The sequence below is a fragment of the Ursus americanus genome, chromosome 16 (assembly GCF_024610735.1).
Source record: "Ursus americanus isolate L20-20 chromosome 16, mUrsAme1.1.p, whole genome shotgun sequence".
Taxonomy (NCBI): domain Eukaryota; kingdom Metazoa; phylum Chordata; class Mammalia; order Carnivora; family Ursidae; genus Ursus; species Ursus americanus.
In genome coordinates, this window is record NC_142142.1 from 50,144,186 (window position 1) to 50,170,024 (window position 25,839).

At 54.9% G+C, this 25,839-nt stretch overlaps 1 protein-coding gene across 1 annotated transcript; it reads left to right on the top strand.

Moving 5' to 3' along the window:
* Positions 1-939: 939 nt before the first annotated feature.
* SCN4B (sodium voltage-gated channel beta subunit 4) lies at positions 940-20,914 on the top strand. The gene is made up of 5 exons (XM_045797876.2): positions 940-1,162; positions 9,238-9,410; positions 10,417-10,645; positions 13,032-13,161; positions 17,106-20,914. The coding sequence occupies exons 1-5, from the start codon at positions 1,102-1,104 to the stop codon at positions 17,197-17,199; spliced, it is 687 nt and encodes a 228-aa protein (XP_045653832.2). The 5' UTR covers positions 940-1,101; the 3' UTR covers positions 17,200-20,914.
* Positions 20,915-25,839: the final 4,925 nt, after the last annotated feature.

Sequence of the window (25,839 nt, forward strand, 5' to 3'; positions counted from 1 at the left end):
CTTGCTGGTTAGCGGTCTCCCAGCAGCCCTCTGATCTGCTGTAACCTCGAGCAGGGAGGCCTGCCCTGGGCTCCTTCACCCCCACCCGAAAAGGGAGGCCCAGGGAATCTCTTGGTGGAGGGTGAAAGGGCAGAGTCTGGGGGGGGGACAGCATAGGTGGGAGAAATGAGAAGTAGGGGTGTGGCGGGAGGGCGTAGCCGGACGCAGATAGGGAGTGTCTGGCCTGATTCCCTAGCTGGGAGCATCACGATTTCCAAGGAGTCCACGAAGAAATGGGAGAGGTTGGTGGGCGGTGGGCGGTGGGCGGGGGCAGTTTGCAACGGGAAGCTCTGTTCCCGGAGCCCCGAGCCGCGGGGGCGAAGGCGGCGGGCTGCAGGCGCGGGGCGGGGGCGGGGGTCCGCAGTGGGCAAGCCTGCACCTGCTCACCAGCTGCGGCGGGGTCAGCCGCGGACGTTCGAGCGGTCCCTCTGCGGCCCCGGGAGAGGGAGTCGCTACCCCACTCGTGGTCCCCAAAGCAGAACAACACAGCCTTCCAACACCCGAAGAGCTCCACATCTACTCCCCCCCAAACTATCCTCCTAATTGGCAGCTCAGCGCCTGGGATGATGCGGGCGGCTGCGGGTGGCCCTGCAGTGCCGAGCCGCAGCCGCCCAGCCCGAGCTGGAGAGGGAGTGGGGTGCCCGGCCTGCTCCCGGGGCTCCCGGGCCGCGAAGCGGGGTGCGCGGGGCAGGGTGCGCAGCGGGCGGGGGCGCCCCGGGGCTCCGCGGTGGCCATCGCCCCTCCTGCGGCTGGAGCGCTTCCAGAGCAGAGGCGCAGCGCCGCTCTCCTCTGCGCTCGCTCAGCGGTCCTCCTGCTAGTCGTCGTCCTCCTCCTCTTGCTCCTCCTTCTCCTGCCGGTGCCCTCGGCAGCCGCTCGGGCAGCCGGCTCCTCCTCTCCCTCCCTCCCCCTGCTCTTGCGCTCTCCCCGCTAACTTTCCCGAGCCCCGACCCGCGGCGCAGAGCTCCGGGCGGCTTCGCGGCCCACTGCAGACCGCGGGCTGCGCGCGGCTGCGCCCTGTACCCCATCCCGGCGCCCCCGGCGCGCTCCGGAGACCACACAGCGATGCCCGGGGCCGGGGACCGAGGCGCAGCCCGGGCGAAGTGGCTGGGCGCTGGGCTTTTGGGTAAGACAACCCCGGCTGGATCCCTTCTCTTTCTCCACCCTCTTTCCCCCGGGGAGGGGACACTTAGAAGAGAAGTGCCTCGGACCCGGTGGGCTCCGTAGTGCGGCACGGTGCGGAAGGAGCACCCGTTTCTTGCCGGCCGCCCGGCTCAGACGGCTGCGCTCCCTGGGGACCGTGCGCCTCCCCCGCCCCAGCGGTGGCCAGCCCCGTGATTAGTTCTTCGCTGTCTCTGGCGCCTTCAGCTCCAGGCTTCTGGAGCTGCATCTCGGGGGCTGCAGCACGGGTCTCCCGGGTTCCGAGGTTTAGGCGTGCTGGGGGAGGGTGCCTGTGCCCTGGGTGTAGGGAATGCCAGGGGGTTGCACGTGTGACTGTTGGGATGGTGGTTTCTACCCCTGCCCAGAGGTGTTTGCAGCTTGGATGCTTGTTGCCCAGGCATCTGGCGGGGGGTAGAGAGGGGTGCAGGGGGGGCGGAGGGGGGCTCCCCTTCCTCCTGGCCCTTTTTCTGTTTGTCTCCTCTGCCCCCTATCTCCTCCAGTGCCCACTGTCTTCCCTGAGGTTCCACACCAAGGACTGGAGAAGGTTGGAGGGACTTGGAGGACTGTTCAAGCCTCCTTTTAGGAAGGATCTTGTCTCTCTTCTTACTAAGAGATTCCACAGGGAGGACCTGTTTAACCTGCTCTCAGCTCTTCATTTTTGGGATGAATATGAAGACCGAGGAGATACATCCAGAGGACACAGAAGGAACAGAGTCTTAATATCTATTAATATGTACATGATGGTTTTGCATGGCGAACTCCAAGAGATTAGGGAATGATATTACTCCAGAATATAATCTCCTTGTAAAGTGTAGCTGGATTTCAGTGTAAGCCGACTCCAGCTCTGGCACCTGCACCTCTTCCTGTTTGTATTTGTCAGATTTGGCTTTTGGCAGCTCCCCTCTTGGGGCTGGGCCCATGATGGAGACATTTGTGCTGAAAACAGGGAGACCGGGCTTTTAAGGGCAGTCGCTGCTGTTTCCGCAAATGTAACTAGACTGTATGCAGACCTGCCTTGGTGGCACATGGTAGTGGAGGGGAGAGAGTATTTCTCTCACTCAGGAGCCACTGATTTATTTACACCCCCACAGCTGGAGAGAAGACACTGGTGTTTTCTCCTGTCTCTTTGGCACAGATGTGTGCTGGTTTCACCGTGACCCTAATGAACTTGGCCTCCGTGAGGTCTAAGGCACCTCTTCATGGGGTGGGCACAGTGCCGCTGCACACCAGCTCCCCCCCCCATCTCTGATCAGCTCAGGTTCCCACTGTGACCATGGCTGGGGTAAAAGGTCACTGGGGACTTCACAGCATGCAGTCATTAATCCAGCCCACTTATCAACACCTCTGGCTTTCCTTCCGCCTACTGCCCGGCTGGGTGGTGGGACGCCAGTGCCCGGGCCATTAAAATAGTTATAGAACCACCGTGGGAAGCCACACTACACACTGGGGGAGGACTGTGGGCAGAGTCTTGGTCCTTTTCTCCAGAGGGGAGGCGCCACCTCCTGCAAGGACTGTTCAGCTGCGCAGACTAGGTGGAGCAGGAGCCCGTCAGAGCAGGCTTGGATGAGTCCCTGAGCTACCCTCTGGGAGCGCAGGAGAAAGCAGAGTGATTTCTAGGTGGGAGACTTGCAGGCTCCAGAACTGGTCCCGCCTGCTGCTCCCGCCCCTCTGGTTTGCAGAGGGAATACCACCAGGGGCCTCCTTTGGACCTTGCCCAGGCGGCCACTGCTGAGCCCGCACGCGGGCACTGCTTTGAGCTTGGGCCGCAGACGCCATCCTTGCCCTCAGGCCGGTAGGGGAGATGCAGAGGCGACTGGACAGCCAACTGGAGAAGCTCCCTGGCAGCATCAGAGCTGGCAGGCAGTTTGGAAACTATATCACAGAGCTCCCCTAAGGATGAGGAAGCCAGGGTTCAGAGAGAGAAGGTGACTCGCACAACATGGCCAGTCGATGGTCAAGTGGGACAGAATCCAGGTCTCTTGGGCTCCGTCAGACCAACGTGACTCCCAGTGGACTAAAGTCTGCAGAGAGGGAAGGCCGACGGGATTGGGCAGATGAACTGAGGGAGGGGTGAGGCAGGCGGTGACAGAGGCCTGGGGGCCCAGACAACTGCAGAGCCTGGGCACGGGAGCGGTAGGCTCCCAGCAGTCCTCCACCCCCCAGTGCCCTGGCCTCATGTCAAACTCAGTCTCACAGACAGACTACAGATTTCTCCTAACCTCACACAGTAGCCCTCTCTTCAGTGGAGAAAGAGTTTCCAGGGTTGAACTATTGCAGCTGAGGATTCTGTGGGTGCCAGTCCCTTCCTGAGCTTGTAACTGGTACTATATCTGTCCTGCCCACCCCTTCCTTGTTCCCTGATTTGCTTAATTGCTGTGATCTGTGTTTAATTATCACTTGTGAGGGCGCTATGTTGCGCAACCCTCCTTCCCTGGGTATGTGTTTATTAAGGGCTTGTTTAATGAGAACACAATTAAGGAGAGGGCGCTCAGACCCGCTCAGAGGAAAGGAAAGGAAAGGGGAGGTAAGGAGTTCACGCAGAAGAGAGCGGGGAAAGGGGAGAAGTGGGTGGGGGTGGGGTTTGAATCTGGACCTGGTGATTGGTTTTTTCTGGAGATGCTGCCCTGTGGGGTGGCCCAAAGCCCTTCTGCCAGTCCGCCCCCTGCTGGGATCTGTGTGAAAGGTAGGCCTGGGGCACAGAGTGTCCTACCTCGCCCTCTTGCTGAGTATGGGGAATCCCTGCATAAGCCGAGGCACCCATTCTGTGGCCTCTGCAGGAGCAGGGCCAGGCACACCGTTTGGGCTTGTTGGCAAAGCTGGTTTTGTTGAGTACCAGTAGTCTCTCAGGGGCATCTTCTGTCTCAACAAAGCTCCTGGGGGTGGGCAGGAAGTAGGCAGGTTGCCTAGGGAGAGGGAGCTGTAATCTTTCCTTTGTCTCCGGGCTCAGGGGCCTTGGCTTGCCCAGCCCTGCCTCCCACAGCCCCCAGGGCCTGCACCCCAGGAGGGGTCCTGTCCTGCTGCCTCGGCCCACTTTCTGCCTCTCAGCTCTAACTTTGAGCCTGTCTGAGTCCCCCGGGGCCAGAGAGTATCAGCTTCCCTATTACAGTCAGCCTGTTTCCGCCTGCCATGCCAGGCAAGCCCTTGGAGCTAAACTTAGAGTCCGGGCCACCTTGCCCCTCTTTCCTCCCTCCCCTCAGGGTGTGTGTGTGTGTGTGTGTGTGTGTGTGAGATTGATCCTTGGATGTGGGAAAAGATGGCAGACCATTTCCTGCCTTGGCATTTGCCTTGGAATATCTGCTGGGGGCCCGAAAATTCCGGCTGGTGTGCACCTTTAATAATAAGATTTGCATATGCTGAGTACTTTTATTACTTTAGTGAAACTTGGGAGTCCCGAGTCGATCCTCAGACAAACCCCCGCAGCACCTTGAGGATGGGCAGGGCCAAGGGCTTCAGGGAGTCGCCAGCTAGCTGGTTAGGGCCTTTCAGTGAGCAAAGGCAAAGCTTTGGGGCTCAGGGTGGGATTCCACAGGATCACGAGGACTTGCTCATCAATCCCATGATGCCGGAAAGAGGCCCCTAATCCCAGATACATACGTGCACACACTGGAATTCTAAACAGTTGAAATTCTTTTTTTTTTTTTTAAGATTTTTATTTATTTATTCCACAGAGATAGAGACAGCCAGCGAGAGAGGGAACAAAAGCAGAGGGAGTGGGAGAGGAAGAAGCAGGCTCATAGCAGAGGAGCCTGATGTGGGGCTCGATCCCATAACGCCGGGATCACGCCCTGAGCTGAAGGCAGACGCTTAACCGCTGTGCCACCCAGGCGCCCCAACAGTTGAAATTCTAAGCAGCTTCTTTACTCGGGGGGATCGGCCGCGTGGGAAGAATGAGCTCCATGAGGTGGTACCGGGTGTGAGTACAAACTGTGTGAATGGCCCGGAGACATTCTTGGCTGACACTGGTCATTAAGTGAGGGGAGCCCTGGTTACTTCTAGACCTGTGATGAAGGCCAGACCTGTCCTCCTCCCTCCTTCCAAACACCACCCTCCTCTACCTGCAGGATGCCTAGGTCAGAGGGACGGGCTCACCGAAGCCCTTCTTGTGTTTTGTAAGACTGTGTCTTGGCTTTACACCAAGCTCAGGAGGTAGGAAAGACAGCCATCTCAGTTTGGGGGTGTGCACGCAGGATGTGGCATCCTGACTTTTTCAAGGTCAGCAGGCAGAGCGGGGCCTGCCTTGCACCTGCTGAGCAGCCCGCTCCTGGCCTGGCCATGCCACAGAAGCACTCCTCTGGGGCCTCTAGTAGATCAACGCCTGCCCGTGCTCCCTCCTCTCCCCTCAGCGCAGCCTCCCAGGTGAGAGAGCATGGGAGACAGCCCCCCCCCCCAGGCTTTCCTATGCACAAACCTCTCGGACAGAGCAGGCAGGGCTTCCAGATTGCTGGGAGGAGGTGCAGTGCAGAGGCCGGGCTTGCCCACTCTCTCCGATGCCTTAACCTGGGTAGGGCTCTGGACTTTTCCGTGAAAGTCTCTGTGCCTTTCCCTTGTCCCCTCCAGGCTATGGTGAGAATGGCAGGGTTTCGCTGTGGGACTCCTGAGTGTATTAGCTAAGTCATCCACATAGGCACACACTAATCAGGCAGAAATGTGCACTGTCATGAGCTAGACCTTAAAGAAGTAGTTTGTCCTCTGTTCTGGACTGTTCTTTTGCTCTTTTTTGGCTTCTACCTGTTTAAAGCGGATCGAAAGATTTTCCTTTTGATGTGTGTTTTTGGTGCTCTTGGGTATCCCATTCTGGCTGGGGTGGGGGAGGTGATCTGACCCCTGACTTGAGTTCCCCCATCTTCCTCAGGATCCAGGTTCCTGCACAAGGGGTGCCAGTGAGCGCTGGAGGCTGGAGCTATGGGATTCCTTGGCGCTTGGGCCCCGCGGGATGCCTGTGGTTATCACGAAGCTTCTCCTGGGGCCTTTCCTGTCATAGCTCTGTACTCTGTTCCTTGGTTTGGAGGAACAATGGGGGTCAGAAGCAGAGCTGGGGTCTCCTACAAAAGGGCCGTCATCCAGGCTGGAGGGGTGGACGCTCCTGTCTGGGCCCTGTCCCTAGGCCTCTGGGGGAGGTGTGCTGCAGGGCAGGAGCAGAGGCAAAAAGAAAGCCAGGAGCAAAAGCAGAGCTAAGCCTCAACAGTGTGAATTCGGCTTATTCCACCCACTGGGGGTGTGGCCTTGAGCAAGTCAATTTCTCTGAGCCTGTTTCTTCATTTTGTACATTGAGGATAAAAATAATAACCACCTCACAGGATTAGTATGAGGATTAAGTGAGACAGTGTATATAAAATACCTGTCCTCTCTTATAGGAAGTGCTCAGTCCCAGCTTCCCCATTTACTCTGTGGCCCTGGGCTAGTTACTTAACCTCTCTGAGCCTCAATTTCATCATCTGTAAGATGAGAAAAATTATGCCTACCTCTTGGTGTTCTTAAAGTTGGCGTTCATATGTATAAACCCTCTAGCACCGTGGTTCTGGAAGCGTTGTCCCTGACCCCAGCATTCCCTGGCAACATTTAGAAATGCAAGTTCTCAGGCTCTCGACCTACTGAATCAGGAACTCCAGAGGTGGGGCCAAGCCCTCTGTCGCCCTCCAGGTGATTCCGATGTTCTCTCAAGTTGCAAAGCCCCTGCTCTAGAACATTTCCTGGCACCTAAAAGCCAGTCCAAGAACGAGGGCTAACTTCTCAGCCCTGATGCAAACTTCAGTGGGGCAAGTCCTGCTACATTAGGATGTAAGAGAGGATTTTTTTTTGCTTTGGGGCTTTGGAATGCTAGAAATGATTCTTGTTGACCTTAGGCAAGTCTCTGTGCTTTGTTGTTTCATCTATAACAGGGACCTATCATAGTATGTCACTCATAGGATGGGGGTGAGGATCAAATGGGCCTATCAGCTTTTATGGACGGTGGCAGGGGTCATGGTGGGTCACCGGACCACTAGCTGTTCTTCCTGACCAGAGGTAAGAGCGCTCCACTCTGCCTTCAGAAGCTGGGGTGATGTGAAGAAGCCGAGAGGAGCCCCGAGGGCAAGAAGCCAGGGAAGGCAGCTCTCCTGCGAGTCTTCTCTGTCATTTAAAAAGCACTGCTTAGGTGAGCAAAGCAAGAGGAAACTGGTTAGGGGCTGTGAAGGGATCGAGGTAGACAAAAGAGAGCGAGGATGGGAGAAAGAGCAAGGTTGTGTACCTTTAAAACGAAGATGACCCTGGCTGTCTTGGGAACAACACCAAGTCTGGGGACTGCCTACAGAGCCGAGAGCAGACCTGGGCTGAGCGGTGGGGTTTCAGGGGGCCCGGCCAGGACACCCAGTCAGCACAACCGAGTCTCTTCCCACATGGGGCCTGTAGTCCTGTCTCCATGGTGGGCAGTAAGAATAAGGGATCAGTGTGGGAACACCTCTAGCGCTGGTGCTCCGGGAACTTGCTGGAGGTGCAAACAGCCAAGAGAAGGTGCAGTCTGGGAGGAAATACCAGGGAAACTTCAGGACAGGAATTAGTGCGGCCACATGGCGGCTCTCCGGTGCCCACTAAGCTCTTGAGTCAGACCTGGGTTCGGATTTCAAGTACCCCTAGAAGTGGTACAACTTTGGGCAAGGCACTTTGCTCTTCTGAGCCTCACATTTCCGCCTGTAAAATGTAGGATCAGTAATACCTCTCCTACAGGTGTGGGGTGGAAATGAAATGGGATTATCCTCTTGCAGCCCTAGCAAGGCTCTGGGCCCAGAAAGGGGAGCACTGGGAACCTGAGTAGGACTCTTTCTGAGACCTCAGATGTCCCCTTCACCTCCAGGCAAGGACATCACCTACGCTTCTTATCCCCCCGACCTTGAGGTACACTGGGGTCTCTCCTCCAGGACTTTGTAGGACAGGAGGAGGGCCAGGTCCCTTTACAAGGATTCATGAGGGGGGGAGTCCCAGAGGCCAAGAGTGGAGACTAGTGGTTTCCACTCATCCAAGCGGCAGGGGTGGTACTGACATTCTGGGGAGTGGGGTGCGAGGGCGGCGGTGGAGTGGGGGTGGGGGTAGGGATGGGGAAGAGCTGGGGAGGCGGGCAGGGGGCGGTCGAGGGACGTTCCCAGGATGTGGGCCAGAGAGGGCCTGCGGGGCTTGGGGGCGGGTCGGGAGGGGCCAGCCGTCCTGCGCCCTCTCCACGCCGCCCCTCCTCTCCAGCATCCCCGAGGTCGGGAATCAGGAATCGACCACCGGTGTCTCCCGTCCTCCCTCCCAATTTCTCTCCTGCGATCGGGCTCCGAGCGCCGCGCTCGTCCCGCCCGGTGCCGCCGCGTCCCATCCCGGCCTGGGCCGGCTCCCTCCTGTTCCCATGGTCCCCGCAGCTGGCCAGAGGGTGCGGGTCCTGGCCGGCCCCCCACGGTTGCGCGGGAGGTGGCCCTCCGCCTCTCCGCGTCTCGGGGCCGGTGGGAGCGTCCCGGACCCGAGGATGAGAGGCCGCGGCGCAGTGTCTCTTCTTCACCTTCTTCACCGCGAGGTACCAGGCTCCAGCACCCACCCTCCGCCCCAGCCCCCTCCCCCACCCCCACCCCACCCCACCTCACCCCCAATCCGGGAAATGTAACGACGGGGCCGCGCACCGTCCTAAGGGAAACTCCCACTGTAAACAGGAGGAGCCCGTTCCGCGCTTGGGGTGCTGCGGGGGTGGCACTTACGGGGACTGCATTTGCGGGGACTGCGCCCGCAGGGTAGAGGCGCAGCCTCGCGGCAAGGGCCTAGTTTTCCTGGGTTGGGGTGACCTCTGGTGGTCATCCCGAGCGCCACACGGGCAGCTCCCTAGCCCAGGCCAAGGGGGAGAAACCAATTAGGGCGGGTGGCTCAGGCAGTGTTAATGGAAGTAAAGAGAACCGTCCTCCCGAAGCTGATACACAGGGTGACAGCGACCTCCCTGCCAGGCCAAGCCGCTCCTCCCGGCCGGAGTGTCCTTTTCCAGAGCTCCAGGCTGGAGGTTACGGTGGGGTTTTATTAAGGGAGGTGGTTCCTGTCACACAGGTCTCTTCCTGCTCCCGGTGTCCCTGTCGCTGGAGGTGTCTGTGGGAAAGGCCACCACCATCTACGCTGTCAACGGCACGGAGATCCTGCTGCCCTGCACCTTCTCCAGCTGCTTTGGCTTCCAAGACCTCCACTTCTGGTGGTCCTACAACAGCAGTGATACATTCAGGACTGTAAGTAGTGGGGGAGGGGACAGGACAGCTAAGATCCTCCTCCTTTCCCTGTCACCTCACCCCTGCCTCCCTTTACCCTGCGCTGGTCCCTTTTGGACTGACCTCTCTGTGATGGTCCGCAGAATCTACCTTTTGTCTCCTTTCTCCTAGCATTCTTTCCAGAGCCTGTTCAGAAGGATCTAAGTGGGAGGGATGCTTAGATGGTGTTGCCAGAATTTGGGGTTTGTTGGAATTCTTGCCTAGAGTCCTTTGTCTGGTCTGAAGAAACGCCTGAAACTTGGATTGCTTGTGTAAAAATAATTTAATTTAAAAAACAGGAGAGAGAAAGACCTTTGGAAGGCTTGGAGAGAAGAAGGAAGAAGAGTCCAAATGTGAGAAGGGCTGGGGAACTGGACCTAGAAAGAAGGGAGAGGAAGCTAGGGAAGAGAAAGTTCTTCTGCAGGAGCTGTGGGCTGGAGGTGGGGATGGACCAGTTGACAGGTGTTTAGTGAGTACTCACTGTGCAGTCTTGTAGGGGACCCAAAGTGTACATAAGGAAGCCACAAGAGACCAACTCTGGATGTAATTAAACACTGGGTTCAGAGCCGTTGATGGACAGTGCCGTAGGATTGATCCAGGTCTCGACGGAGGGCCAGAATTCAGATGGACAGGGGGCAAGCTGTCAGCAAAGGCTGTGGGTGGTGGTGGTGACAGAGGGAAATGAGAGTGGTAACTGCCGGAGCCATTACGTAAAAGGCTTTTATGAAGAAAGAGATAAAAGCTGTGCTATGTTCCAGGGAGATCTTAATGACAGAAAATGGGTTTAGCTTGAAGCAAGTGAAATTCAGGTTAGACAGGCAGCACTATTGGTATTGGAAGGAAACCAAGTGGGGGGAGCGCCTCTGGCTGCAGACTCTCTCTGGACCCAGACAGGGAGACACCCAAGGAATGGGTTGGAGTGATGCCATGACTCTTGAGGACCCTGATTCTTTCTGGCCACCTCTTCCCCACGCCCTTCGCCCTGTAGCTCATAGACGGGACGGTGAAGAATGAGAAGTCTGACCCCAAGGTGAAGTTCAAAAATGATGATCGCATCACTCTGGAGGGTTCCACGAAGGAGAAGATGAACAATATTTCCATTCTGCTGAGGAACCTGGAATTCACCGACACAGGCAAATACACCTGTCATGTGCAGAACCCCAAGGAGAATAATTTTCAGCACCAGGCCACCATCTTCCTCCAAGTCGTTGATAAACGTAAGCAGTGGGGGCCGGGACGAGGGCAGTGGAGTGGGAAGCACGGCAGGGTGCCCCACTCAGTGGGGTCAAATGGCATGTCAGTCAAATATGCTTTCAAAAGTGACTGGAGTCACATCTGGAGGCTCAGATAACGTAGCTCCAATACCTATTGTGTGCTGAATAGCTTATGATACACGCTTAGCCCCTCCGAGCCCGGTTTTCCTCGTCTGTAAAATCTGCATCATCCTAGGGTGCCCGAGAGAAGTAGGGACGGGACACACGAGTGGCTCGTGGTGGCAGAGTTTGCTGTGTGTGCTGATGACTGCTACTCTCGTGCATTCCCCTCGCCACTGTTGAGCGAATGCCAGGCATCAAACCAAAAATAACACGAATGACCCCAGTGTTCTTCCGAGGAATTTACAGTCCAGGGTAGGAGAGAAGACAGGTAAACCAAGGACTGATAGAGGGGCAGAGCAGGCAGAACCGCAGGCAACTAAGATTGATGAGAGTGGCCGCTCCCCTCTGGAGCTGAAACCCCACTGGAGTCCGCTACAGGGGACCAGTGGGCCAGTGAAGAAGCCTGTGAGGAGCAGCCATACGACCCTCGCCACTAGAGGTCGTTAGAGAAGGGGCTGGAGGTGGGGCTTATTGGACAGGGAGCCTGGAAGGCTTAAGGAGGCACAGAAGTAGAGAAAAAAGGAAGGGATCTGCACTAGGGCTCTGGTTGTGCTGCATTTCTTCGGTGCCTGGGGACTCACTGCTCTCCTGGATGAAGTGGGGTGCTTGGAGAGAGAGAGAGAGATGCCCATGAGTTCACGGTTGGCTGTGCCAAGGGCAGAGCCAGAGGCCGTCCAGGCAGCTTGCTCTGAGCCGGGAGGCTCCTGAGTCAAGGCTGGCACCTCTTCCTCTTCGTCTGGATGCCATCCCACTTCGTTCTCAGGCTTTGCAGGAGGGAAGAGGAGGGGAAGAGAACCAACATTTATGGAGCATTTTGGGGTGCCAGGCACTGAGTTAGGTGCTGTCCCTTACCTTTGCACCTTTGTCCCTCACATGTCCCTTTGGAGGGAACTTTTCTCCATTTTTACAGATTCCTTCATTCATCTAATCAACAAATATTTATTGAGCACCTGCTTTTGTGGCCCCTGCTAGGTGCTGAGGATACAGCATGAGCAGGGTAGACAATTTCCTGCCCTTGTGGAGATTTCCTTCTAGTCAGGGGGTGCGTAGTAAACAAAATAAAGAAGAAAATGATGTTGCATAGGGGAACATGGCTGGTGTTGTAGGGACAAAGCAAAATGGGGGGGAGGGGGTGCCAGCACTGTCACCGGGAAGGCCTCACTGAAGAGGCGACCTAGAAGAAGGACATTTGAGGGAGCGATGAGGATGTCTTTGGGAAGATAGTCCAGGCAGAGGGAACAGCAAGTGCAAAGGCCCTGAGGCAGATACTTGAACATCAAAGAGGCCAATGTGGCTGGAGCAGGGCAAATAGTAAGAAATGAGTCAGGTTAAGCCATATTGTGTGGGGCCTTGTGAGCCTAAGTGAGATGTAAGCCTAAGTAAGAGAGTCACTGAAGAGCTCTGAGCAGAAGAGTTAACCCAGAACGAGCTCTCTGGGAGGCCAAGAATAGACAGTGAAGCGAGGAGTCCAGTTAGGAGGCTCCTGCAAACATCCAGGCCAGGATGTCTTGAGCCAGTGTGGTTCTGAGAGGTCAGATTCTGGAATTTTTAGGTTAGGGCCATTAGGATTCTCAGGTGGATTGGATGTGGGGTTTGGAGAAGGGAGGGGTCAAGGATGACTTTAATATTTTGGTCAGAACAACTGGAAGGATGGCATTTTCTCAGCAGAGGTGGGGAGATGGTGAGTGGGGCAGGTTCTGGAAGTCAGGAGTTCAGTTTTCAGATGAGGAAACTGAGGGAGAAGGCTTAAGTGACCAGCTCAGGGTTACAGGCCCATTAGTGACTGCCGAGATCCTGGAGTGAGAATCCAGACGCCCTGACCCCAAAGTCTACTTGCCACATAAAAGTTGTTACAAGGAGAGTCTTGATTTTTCCTGTGTGGACAAAGAAGACCCAGAAAGAGGCAATGACATTTTTAATGTGGGTGTTTGGGGGCCAAGTCAAACCCGCTGTGGGCCCTGAGTCTGAATTATTCCAGAACTGTGTGTGTGTGTCTGTGGGAGGGTATGTGTGTGGAGGGGGTGGGGGAGGAACCTCTTTGTGTTGTGCCTTAGCCTGGTAGGCGCCATGTTCCATCTTCCGCTTCCTGCTGCAAGGCTTGGGGAGGGCTGGGGGCTGGGTGGGGGCGGGTTGGAGGGCTGTAGCCATTGGGCTGCCATCCTGCTGGGCTCCAGTGGACTCCTGCTCCCCTCGCCCACCCCCTTCTCTCCCTGCTCTGGCCATACAGTGGAAGAAGTGGACAACACCGTGACCCTCATTATCCTGGGCGTCGTGGGTGGGGTCATCGGGCTCCTCATCCTCATCCTGCTGGTCAAGAAGTTCATCGCCTTCATCATCAAGAAGACTCAGGAGAAGAAGTGAGTTGACTCCATTGCACGCTGCTGTCCTCCCACCGGCCCACCACCCACTCCTGTCTTGTGTTGTGGGTGTTCCCAGCATCATCTCATTCCACTGTCATCTGCCCCCATCCACCTTCATCCTTCTGTCCGTCCCCCCATCCCATCCTCTCTTCCCACTCCTACCACTCTTTCCTGTCTCCCAGCCCCTCTTCCTCTCCCTCCCGCTGCGTGTTTATGGAGCACACTGAGTTCCCTGTGTACATGGACTTGCTCTGCCTCATCCTGCTGCCTTCCTGTCCATCCTATTAGCTTCTCTCTTTCCATTTGTACTTCCCCAACCTAAGTCCCACCAAAAGATTTAGATGCCTTGTTTTTTTTTTCATCAGAGAAAGGCAAGATTCCATGTACAAAAACTCTAAAATGGGAAGACCCCTCTAGAGAGATGGGAATCTTACTGTGAGACTCTGGAAGTTCACATGGGAGGACTCTGAAAAAAAATCTAAAAAGGCCAATAGGGCCTTCCAGAAGCCCCAGGCCGAGCTCAGGTTTGAGACAGACATTTCTAAGGGGGAAGGGGAGGAAAGATGGAGAGGTCGAGACGGTACGAGTCCCAGGCTCAGAATTGCCAGAACTGTGTCAGGTTCCAGAGAAGCAGGAGTGAATGTAAAAAGGCATTTGGAGGTTGTATTTTTGTTTAAAGATTTTATTTATTTATTTGAGAGAGAGAGAAAGCAAGAGAGAGCGCAAGTGGGGGGAAGGGCAGAGAGAGGGAGAAGCAGACTTCCCACTGAGCAGGGAACCCAATGCGGGACTCCATCCCAGGACCTCAGGTAGACACTTAACAGACGGAGCCACCCAGGTGCCCCTGGAAGTTGTATTATCAGCAGGAAAGATGAGAGGAGGCACTGGAGCAGAGAGGGGGGTAGCGGCAAGGAGATGCAAGGGGGAAGGGAGAGCCGCTGTTTCTGTTTCCATCATTCTGCTTTGTTGAGAAGAGGGAATTAGGCTGGAAAGGGCAGAAATCGTGCTGGTAAGAGGGGAGGGAAGCTGAAGGCAGGAGGGAGATGAAGGGGACGGCACTGGGTGGGGGAGCGGGAGGCACTGGCTGAGATGAAGAACTCTTGGATTGTCTCCCTACATCATGGCCAGGGTTTTGGAGATTTTGAGAGGGGCCCGGAGCGTGGAGTTAGACCAAATTCTCTTTTTAATAACCAGTTTTGCTATAGCTGGTTAGCAAAACTGGAGAACAGAGTGTTCAACATGTGGTTTAAAAACGCCTAGAAAAGAAGACGGCGGTCCTCGGGAGCCCCCACGGGCTCATCGAGAACAAGGCCGACCAGGGGCGCCTGGGTGGCTCAGCTGTTAAGTGTCTGCCTTCAGCTCAGGTCATGATCCCGGGGTCCTGGGATCGAGCCCCGCATTGGGCTCCCTGCTCAGCAGGAAGCCTGCTTCTCCCTCTCCCACTCCCCCTGCTTGTGTTTCCTCTCTCGCTGCCTCTCTGTCAAATAAATAAATAAAATCTTAAAAAAAAAAAAAAAAGAACAAGGTAGACCAAACCTTTTCTTGCTAGGGCTGGTGGGTCTGGAGATGGCTAAGGATGACACCTCTTGTCATTCATTGAATACCTACCATGTGTTAGGCACTCTGCCAGGTACTTATATAATAGCCATAATTTTTATTTTACAGTTGAGCAAGGTGGGGCTCAGAGTGGTGACGCACTTTGCCCAAGGCCACACAGCTAGAAAATGATAGACCTGAGATTTGCATCCTGGCTTGTTTGGTTTCAAAACTTTAACCACTGTCACCATACTCTACTGATTCGGGGAGTATATCCAGAGTTCATTCATTCCTTCTTTCATTTGATGGCTATTTTTGAGGTAGTGTGTACAAGGCACTGTGCCAGGTGCTGTAGGAAATTCTGGAAGGAATGAGATTCTGCCCTTAAGTAAAGAAGACAGGGTGTGTATGCAAATAAATGTAAGACGAGGTAGAGAGGCTGGGTGCCAGCAAAGAGGTACAATAGAATGCTTCAGGGGTTCCGAAGAGGATGGAACACTAGGGAAGGATTTTTGGCTGAAGGACGTTTGTGGTAGGCCTTGCAATACAGATCTACTATAAGCCCTGGGGAGGGTGAGGAGAAGGGGGTTCCAGAACTGCTGAGAGCAGAGGCGGAGAGTCTAGGAAGAGACATGTGTCTGGAGAACAAGGCATTTTGTCAGTTGAGAGAGAGTGGGGGGTGTGGTAGGGGGAAGGAGAGAACAAGCCTGCAGAGGGCATTGGGGGGAGACCCCTGGGGACCTGGGAGTCTGGGCTGAGATTGGCTTTCTTCCTGGATGCAGTGGAGCTGGAAGGCTTTCAGGGCCGGGCATGATCAGAGGGCTTTGGAAGAGAGGGTCTGGCCTTGGTGAGCACAGGGACCGGGTCGGGGGAGGCTGGAGGAGACAGACCACGGGGAAGCCTGAGAGGGGTCCTCTGAGCATGAGGAAAGCCTGCATGAACAGCAGAGATGGGGTGGCTTCCCGAGAAGAAGGGAGGTGTCAGACAGCATCTCAGGGTTTCCACTCGTGGGCAGATCCCCCTTCCTCTTTTCCTGCTCATCTTTTTTGGTCTCAATTTCTGCAACATGTCTGGAGAGCCCTCCCTGATCCCTGGGTGGATGCGTCCTTGGTAAACCCTTCGTTCTGTCATTCATCACATTGTATTGTGGTTACTTATTTAACGTCCCATTCTCTGGAAGACCGCAGATTTTCTGAGAGCAGGCACCCTTCTAGTCTGACGCAGGGCTTGTACCCCGTAGATTCTCAGTAAAAAATTTGGAGTGCTTGGGAGGACACCTAGGTGGATAGGAATTGTCTGGGTTGACTATACCCTAGGTAAAGAGATGTGTAGCTAGCTAGCTAGCTTTATCTGAATAGTTGTATGAACAGTGGTCTTTAGTGGTATGCCACAGGGCTCTGCTTATTCGTTGTTATTAAGATTCAAATTACACCAGGAATGAAACCAAGTTTCCAGGAACCTAGTGACTGGGTAGGAGAACAAAATTGGGACCTAGGAGGAGCTCAATAGGCTGGAGCCATGGACTAAATTTTACAAGACAAAATGGATGAGGATGAAAGAGTAAGTCCTTCCTGAAGGCCTCAAAGCTGGCTACACACGTCCAGGGGGAGGCTGACATGGTTTGGCTACAGCAGCTGCGAAACAGGCTTGGAAGTTTCCGGAGCAGAAAGCACGCCATGATGGAGCCGTCAGGTCTTCCCTTGAGAGCTCTGCAGAGCCCGGGTGCTGCCCGTGACGTGGGACATACTCACTCTGGAGCATGTCCAGCTCCGGGCGGTTGGGTTGGGGAGCCTCCCGGGGGGTGTCTTCCCACGTAACCGTCTCTTCTTCCCGCTGCTGTCTCCCCCGTCCCACCACACTCTGCTCACACCTGCCTTCCCTGCTGCCGGGATGTCTGCCTGCTCTGCTCCTTCCGTGAGCATTCTTCTACCTCTGGTCACAGCCAGCTCAGACAGGAAGGGGGTCTGGGGGGAGCTCTTTGCCCTTGCCATACTGCCTGCTGGCCTGCCCCCTTCCCCCCGGGTTGGCACAGCCTGGGAATGCACATGATTTGGCTTCCCCTGAGCGCTGATCCCTGGGACCAGTACCTGGTACCCTTGCCTTCTGCCACGCTGGGACGACTAGGAGATGGTGGGTCTTACCGGGTCCTGTCTGCGTGCCAGGCACTGTTCTAGGTGCTCCCCCCACGAAGAAGGTGCCATCACCACATCCATTCTATAGATGAGGAAACCGAGGCCCAGAGAGGTTGGGTGACTTGACCTCTTGCCACCTTTGCCCGACCGAAGGCCAGGGAGAGGGCACAGGGCTGGTGGCGGGGCCCAGGCTCCTGTCCACAGCTGACCCCTTACTCCGGCCTCTCTCCTCACCACCTCACCAGTGCCCTCTCCTCCTCTCTCCCTCTCCAGGAAGGAGTGCCTCGTGAGTTCCTCAGGGAATGATAACACAGAGAACGGGTTGCCTGGCTCTAAGGCGGAAGAGAAACCACCAATCAAAGTGTGAGCCCCCGCTGGGGGCCAAGCAGCCACCCGGGCCTCACTTGCTGTTGATGAACTGATGCTTGAGCCATGTCCGTGAACCCACGTGCCTGAGACGCCTGCTGCTTGGCTCCAACTGTAGTCTTTCTGGGGAGAAACTGGGGTCCTGCCCAGCCAGCCCCCCCTTCCCCCAGCCAGGGCTCCCCAGGGATGAGGGTTGGCCAGGGGAGGGGGTCTGTGGAAAGTTCAGGAAAGGAAAGGAGAGCTGGGTGGTGTGGAGGCTGGGTCCCCTGACACCTGGGGTAGCTGGGGTCTTCTTGAGTTTCCTCACCCTGTATGAGCAATACCTTGGTTTTCCTCCAGATTTCTCTTTAAGAGAGGCTTGGGGGGATCAGTGTGGCCTTCCTCAGTAGCTGGACCCCAGTGAACAATAGTGTGGCGATCTAACCTTTTTGGTGGTGGATGTGGCCTAGAGGACTCCGTACAAGATCGGGGGTGGGAGCCTGATGGAGGGGGACCTACAGTGAGAGGCTTCGATGGATACCTTACCCCCAGGTCCCTCTAGTAAGGCGTTTCCCTTCCTCCCCTCACAGGGTGTCTGGCAGCCCCCTCCCCATCTCCATGCCCCACTGCTGCTTGGAGTCTGTGAACCCTCCCAACTCAGGCTGGCCACCTTGCTCTTGGGGAGTCCCGGCCCCCCTCGCTGCTCCTCTGATCTCTGAGTTCCTGAGGGGCTTGTGAGGGGGGCCCTCCAGCCTTCCTGGAGCACTGGGGTGCTGCCCATGCCTTTCCTAGCATTTCTCCTTGGGGAACCAGGACTGCAGAGGTGGGCGAGCCCATGTCCAGGGCCTCTTGGCCGTTGGGATGCCCACCCCAGCCCCATCAGTGCTGGTTGCCCCTTCTCCTCGGCATGGCGGGCCCATCGCTGCCCCTGGGAGCTCCTGAGCATGCCTCTCCCCCGCTCCTCTTTCCCAGATGGAGCAGGTGGTGTCATCTTGCTTGAGGTGTTGTTCCCTCAAACCCTCCACTCCTGTGGGTTCACGCCTCCCGTGCGCCTGCCCATCCATCACACCTTCTATCCTGGCCCAGGGTTGTTCACCTCCACCCCAGGGTCAAGGGCTTGCTTTCACCTCAGGGATCCTCTTGTTTCAGAAGAGGGGGCCCTTGGGTTTTCTGGCTGCTTCCTGTTCAGCTGTGTCACCCTCTCCTCCTCCCCCCAAGGTTAGGGAGGAGCAGAGAGAGGGTGCTCAATCTTCCGTTGCTTTCCCAAGAACTGGTTTGCACACCGTGTGTGTGGGGCTGGACTGTGCCTTAGCTCCTCGCGTCCTGGCTCATCCCCTCCGTCTCCTCTCCAGCCTGTGCGGGACAGCCAGCTCTGGTGTACTACTATGAGGGGTCCCCAACCTGCCTCCCAAGGCCGTGCTGGGGACCAGGGAGCTGGGGTGGCGCCACCCATGGCCCCCTGGACAGTGATGGAATCTTGGAGCTGTTGGGGTCCCTGATAGGGAACGCAGTGGTGGTGTCCCCATGGGGCGGGAGGGTTGAAGGGAGCCGTGCGGTGTTAAGGGAGACCTCCACCATCTGCTCCTGCTCCCTTCCTCTCTGATACCCTGTCCTCTGGGCCTGGGAGGGATGGGAGGGGGGTGGCCCCCTTTCCCAGAGGTTCTGGGGACTGCCTCAGGATTCTCCGTCAGAAAGTGGCTGCAGCCCCCCGCCCCCCCAGGCTGGAGGTGGGGGGGGGTGAGGAGCAGCAGCTCCTGCAGGTGCCTGGCTGTGGCCGTGGCCTGTGGCCCTCACCCTGCCTGATGGGTTTGCAGGGTCCCACTCTGCTCTGCCTCCAGGACTGCCATCCTTGTCCCCCCAGAACCCTAGGCTCAGACTCCGATTTTCCCGGTTCGGGAGCAGACAGACCAGAGCTACCAGCCGTTTGGAAAACTTCTCGTGACTACCTTCCCGAAAACTGCTTTCTTCCCCCTTCCCAGTTCCAGCATTTGAACGAGCTGAATCACCTGGGCTCCTCTTACTCTCTTCAGAGGAGGCCAGGGCATATAGAGCAGGGGTGTGTGTGTGGGGGGAAGCGCCGTCCTCTCCACTCCTGGGTCTACTGTTGACTGATGGGTGGGTCACTCATCTTCTCTGGGCTCAGCTTTTCCCATCTATAAAGTGAGTGTAATCATATGTACCTTACCTCCCAGGATTGTTGTGGGGCTTGGCGAGTTTTTGTTCAAAAAAATCTTTTTGGCTTGGAAAGGGATCTAGGAGGCCAGGCATTATAATGGGAGGAATTGTTCCAAGTCTGTCCTGTCCTCACCTCTGTGTCCCATCCCTAGGAGACACACACACGGACTCACACACATGCACACGCACGCATGCACTTTCTCACTCACTCTTGCTTTCTCTCTCTTCCCACTCCTCCCCCTTGGAATTATTTTAGTCTTTGTAATATTAGAAGCCTTGGCTCTGATGCTTAAAGTTTCTTATCCCTGGCTTTTGTTTGGGAGTTTGTAATAGAGGTGGTATAATAGGGACTGTAGGGGCACATTTTTGGTAGCCTCAATGCCTGGGGGCCCTATGGGCATTTAGTGAGTGAAGAATGCTCTATTTCACCCCCACAACAGAGAAGTGTTCGGCCCCAGTGCGAGGTGATTGATGCCCATGGAGGAACACTGGCATGGATTTGCAACAGAATGTCTATGGGCAAAACCACCTTCCCAGGCAGAGCCTCAGTGCGTGCAGATCTCCAGGCCTGGTGAGGGTGTTTCCAGGGCTTGTGGGCTAGAGAGAGCCATTTACAGAATTGATCTTGGGAGCCCTGGAGGCATGCAGCTGTGCTGACAGTAAAGTCAGTGAGACCAAAGACAGAGTCTTTCCCAGCTCCCCATCTTTGACCTCAAAACGGGACCCCAGCATTGAAGGCCTTGGGTTTCTCCCTGGGTGGGAATTGAGCAAAAGGCCATCAGAATGAACCTGGAAGGCTAGAGTCTGGGAGCGGGGGCCAGTGGAGCTCAGGCTTTTCCCACGTGGCTGGCTGACCAGAGCTGGAGGTGAAGCGAGGGGTGTGACAGTGTGCCCCTGAGATGGTGTCAGATGAGGGTGTGTGGGTGGAGACGCATGCTGTGGCCTGGGGGGCTGTGCATGGCAGTGGGGATGTATGGACATATGTGTGCCTGAGATGGGGGAGACTCAGCACATTTGGGGAGCCATCTTCCCTGGCCTGAACTATACCTGTTGGGACACCAGGAGCCTGAGAAAGGATAAGAGACTGAGGGGGACGACCAGCCATGCACTTAGGTTCCATAACTCCATGACTCCCTCCCACTGTTATGGACAGCTGCCAGGAGTGCTGGGGGAGGGAGGACAAGGAGGGGAACTTCTCGAGAAAACCCTACGGCTTGCTTCACCTTACTGTGTCCGAGGTTGGAGTCCCTCCCCTCCCACCTCCCACCTGATATTCAGAGCTTTTGACTATCTTATGCATGGTGTATTCCTTTGGCTTGGATGACAATACCCATAGTCAATTTTTAAATGTAACTATCGATCAAAACAATGCAGCAATGGGTCTGGGAGGCCTCTGGTCCATGGGTGCCTCTGAGAGGCACAGATGTGCACACGCCCAGCAATGACTTGTGTTCAAGCACAGAACGGATGTGATCAACGATCTTGCCTTTATAACACATTTGGCGTTGTAGAATTTTATTTAGCTTTGCCTTGGATGAAATAAAAATTATGTTTAATAGAAATGGCGTGGGGTTTCCATCTTTGGCTTATTGGGAGTTGGGTTCTAGTTTTATTACTTGCCAGCTGTTAATAGGGACAAATTCCTTTATTTCCCTGAGCGCCAGTCTCCTTGTCTAAAATGTTACCTGCCTAGGTAGGATCACATGGAAAATGTCGAAGAATGTGTGGTATGTTCCCAGGCATTCAAGTATTGGTGTGGAATTCTTCTCTGGAGAAGTTGGAAAGTTGGCCCTTGAATACTGGAGTCATTGCCAGGGCCCTCCCTGGGCTGCTGACCTTGGTAATGATCCTGGTACCACTAAATGCCATCGCATCTCCCCCTTCCCCACGCCTCCTGCCCCAGGTTAACATTTGGAAACAGGTAAAATCTGCTTCAAATGAACGAAGGCAAACTTGAAGAGAAAAAGCACAGGGAAAATACTGCCTGGTGTATAAGCACCCAGGGCTTTGCTTGGCTGGTCCCTCCATCTGGCTGTTCCAGGGCACAAGCTGTCTGGCGGTAGAAGAGGAAAGAAGCTTTGGTTTATACCTCAGGAATGACCCTACCCATGCCCATTTCATATTGTCGATCTTAAATGATCTGAACATGGATTACCCAAGCACTCCTACCTTCAGAAGAGTTTCTGGCCAGGCTGGAAAGGCATTGGGGACATGTATGAATGTGTTCAGGCCAGCAAGGGTAGAGTTTACTATCCCTGCCTATCTTCTCTCACACTGGAAACCCTTTGATCAGCAAATCTCATCAGCTTTATGTTCCAAATACGCCCTGAACTCCATCACCGGTTACCCCCACCATCGGTGTAATCCTGGAACAGGCTGCCATCGGCTCTCACCTGGATCCCCACAGTATCTTCCCCACTGCTCCTCCTGCTTCTGCCCAAGCCCGTCCTCGGTCTGGTCTCTTGAGCGGTCTTTTCAAAACAAGCTGAGATGATGTCATCTGCGCTTCCAGACAAAACAGAGACTTGGGGACCATGTACCCTTGCACCTAAAGCACCTACGGAACTGGAAACAGTAGACAATATGGTGGTTTTCAGATGGAGGACCACAGGGATTGGAGGACGGAGGTGCCTGAGAGGGACAACAAGCGAGGGAGCCCTACAACTGGCCGAGTTTACAGCCTGGAGAGGATTTCCAGGCTGCGGTGCAGCGAGGGGACCCCGGCTACACCCGGCAGCTTTCCGAGTTGATGAGAAACCGGAAGGTGAAGGCAATTATCATTCACAGGGCCAGACACCTGCCCAGGCTCCTCGCGAGTCTTAGGCTGATACTCATGGCTGACTGACTTCTCGCGAGTCTTCGGCAGATACTGTGGGAGGAGCTCACGTGACGCCAGCAAGACCCAGTGGAAAGGCGTGGGGAGGTGTTCCTGGGGCTGACAGGGCAGACTTTCACCGAGAGCTGATTTCGCCCCGCTCCTGAGACAACGCGCTTTGAACACCCGTCCCATGTGCCACGAATGCCGAAGTTGGTGGCAAAGGTCCTATTCCGGGCCCGCGTGAGCGCCAGCGGCTGGTCTGGCCACCCTCTCCTTCTCCGGCGGCTCTTCCGCAGCCGCAGGTGGTTTCCTCGCACGCGGGCCTGCACGATAAGCCAAGACGCCCAGGGCCCCTCTGCGGGTGTCCGGCGTTCCCGCTGTGAAGCTCGCTCTGCCCCCGGACTTGGACTTGGCGAGGTGAGCCCTACCGGCCTTGTACCCCAGTGTCGGCGAGTCCCGCGGGTTGCCAGGCGCTGCCTGGCTCCCCCTCCTGTCCTGTAGTAGATGTGGGGCGCGCTTCGTGGGTTTCTCGGCCCTCAGAGATCACTGCCCCGTGCTGCCTCGTGTCCTGGGTCCGAAAGCCATTCTGTCCCCAGTTTTTGAGTTGTTTCAGAGGGGAGAGTGAATTTACTCTCCCTCTTTGTCAGAAGAAATTGGCGAAAACTTCCAGTCACGTTGAAATCTGGACACACGTGTTTATAGAAGCGTTGCTTGTCGTTGCCAAATCTAAATGTCCTTGAGCTGGTGAATGGATGGACAAAATCCATCCTGTGGCGTACCCTTCAGGAATAAAAAGCTCTGTGTGCCAATATCGATGAACCTCTAATGCATTATGCTAAGTGAAAGAAGTCAGGTCCGAGAAAGTACCTACTGGATTGTTCCATTTCTGTGCGGTCTTGGGAAATGCAACACTGTAAAGACAGAAAACAGACGAGTGGTTGATGGGGGCTATAGGTGAGGGTGGGGAACGCTCTAAAGGGCAAGAGAGGCTTTTGGGGGTGATGGAGCTGTGGTTGCTTGCGTGTATACGGTTGTCAAAATTGGTAGAACTCTACACTAAAAATTATGAATTTTGTACGTAAAGGACATCTTAAAAAATTACAAAAAAAATTGTACTTTTATTGCTCAGAACCTTTCAGTTTACCTTATTCCTCATAATTGCCCAGAAGGCTCTATTGTTCTGACCCTGTTGCCTTTTTTTTTTTTTTGAAGATTTTATTTATTTATTTCAAAAAGAGAGAGAGAGAGAGAGACTGCGAGCAGGGGTAGGGAGGCAGAGGGAGAGGGAGAAGCAGACTCCCAGCTGAGCCAGGAGCCTGATGTAGGGCTGGATCCCAGGACCCTGGGATCATGACCTGAGCTGAAGGCAGATGCTTAACTGACTGAGCCATCCAGGCACCCCCCTGTTGCCCCTTTGATATCTTCTTTTTCCTGCTAATGCAGCCTCGTTGTTCTCCTTGCTGAGCCTCAAACATCAGCCTCCTTTTGTCTCAGGACCTTTGCACGTGCTCTTCCCTTGGATACTCACAGGAATCATTCTTGTATTCTAATCACGTCTCTGCTCAAATGTCGTCTCCCCAGAGAAGATTTCCTTGGCTATCATATCTACAATAACATCTCCCACCAGTGCAGATACTTTTTCCTTATCCTGCTTTATTTCAAAGCATTTATCTCTAGCAGACATATATCTGTTTACTTATTTATCGTGTGTCTTCTGTAGGATGTAAATTTCATGGGAACAAGGGCTGTGTCTATTCTCTGGGGAAATCTAGATCCCACCCCCCCTTTCTTTGAAGGGATGGGATCTGCAGAGGCCTGGGGTCTCTAAGGATGTGCCAGTCCTGCCCAGAGGGAGGGCAGCCCCTTGGGGCCAGAGTGGACTTCGAGTTCAGTTGTCTGAGCCCTTGACAAGACAGAGCATCTGTGGATGGCTTTCAGGTGGGCCCTGGCTTCTTCAAGTGTGGTCTGCGGACCAGCAGCATGAGCAGTCCCAGTCAGCTTGTTAGAAAGGATTTCAGGTCCCACCTCCCATCTACTGAAGCAGAATTTGCTCTGTAGCAAGTTTCTCCGGTGATTTGTGTGCGCGTTCTACAAGTACGTCTCAAACTAGAGGCAGCTGTGGGTCCCTGGCCTGAACCAGCTTCTCTCCCTGGCTTTGCCTGCAGGAGGGTTAGAAAAGCAGGGCTTTGTCTTGCCATTGTTCTCCCTCGTCTTTGGCCCGAACCAGGAAGTGTGGAGGCCTCTGGGAGCAGGCAGGAGAGCCCCTAACGCTGTATAGTAATGACGCAGGCAAACATGAATTGAATCCCTAGCGTCCCAAGTCACCTTCCTGTAACATATCGAAGTCTCATTCTATTCCTGGAAGGCAAGTATAATTGTCCCCATTTTACTCGTGATAAAAGCAAAGCACTGAGAAGTTAAAAAAAAAAACACCCCAAAAAACAAAAAAAACCCCAAAAAACCTGAAACAGCTTCCTAAAGATGTAACTTAGGCAGCAGAGCTAGAATTTAAACCCCGTGCATTTTGTGAAACAAGTAAACAACCATTTATGGATGTTTGTAGATGCTAATATGCTAGTCGCTACCGTACACTGAGTGCTTGCTGGACTGGGCCCTTCTCCGAATATGTCACATGTATTCAGTCATTTAGCCCTCAGGGCACCCCTGCGGGGGATGAACTGTTATTGTTAGTCCCATTTTACAGATGAGGAAATGGAGACCCAGAGATGTTCAGTATTTGTAAAGAGTCTGGAAAGATACACATCCAGCTGAGATCAGTGGTTGCCTCTAGGAGGGAGGCTGGGGATTGAAGGGGGGATCGTTGACTCTGAATCTCCAGCATTGTTTAATTTATGTAATCCATTCACAGTAAACACACAGTTTTGAGTCGAGGTGTGCCTGCCTCTAAAGCCCAGATCCTCTTTGCTGCCAAGCCATCTTATAGCTCCTCTCGACTTCTTATTCTGTCCCCTCTCACTGTCCTTGGAGCATGGGGCTTCTCCCTGCCCTGCCTTTGTTGCCGCTGTCCCCCCCCCCCCCGCCCCTGCTGGATTCACCTAATTTGGCCGCTAGTTCTGTTTCAGATGCCGCTGTCCGTGGCATTTACACACACCTGGATTACAGTGCTCTGCACATCATGTGTGAATTCTCCCCTGAGCTCCCGCTACTGCACTGATGCTCTGGGCTGCCCCCCCCTTACCCGGCCCAGGGCGCAGGTTCACACTCTGGGCTCTGTCACGATCCCTGGGATGACTTGCTTTCACGGAGGGCTCTCTCGTGGAGATAGCTCTGGACCCGGAGCTGCGAGAGCCAAGCCCCTGCTCTGGCTTCAGGCTCATCTCTCTGGGATTCAGCTGGCTTCCTTCCTTGTGGAAGAGGAAGGAATCTTCTCTACCCACCAACTTCCTCTCCACACCCTCCCTTCCAGAGATGAGGAGGCTCTGCTGTGAGAGTCTCTGTGTTAGCCATGGTGTAATTCCCGGCTCCCTCTTGGCCTTCGCAATTGAATCACTTATGCTCTGACTCTGGAATGCAAAAGTAGGCCTGGCTCTGCACATGCCCAGGTTAGCTGCTGAATGTCACCCTAGAACATTCCGTGAATATATGCACATGGATAGCTATATCTGTCTATATATGTATATAATAGATGATATATTTTTGATCTATTTT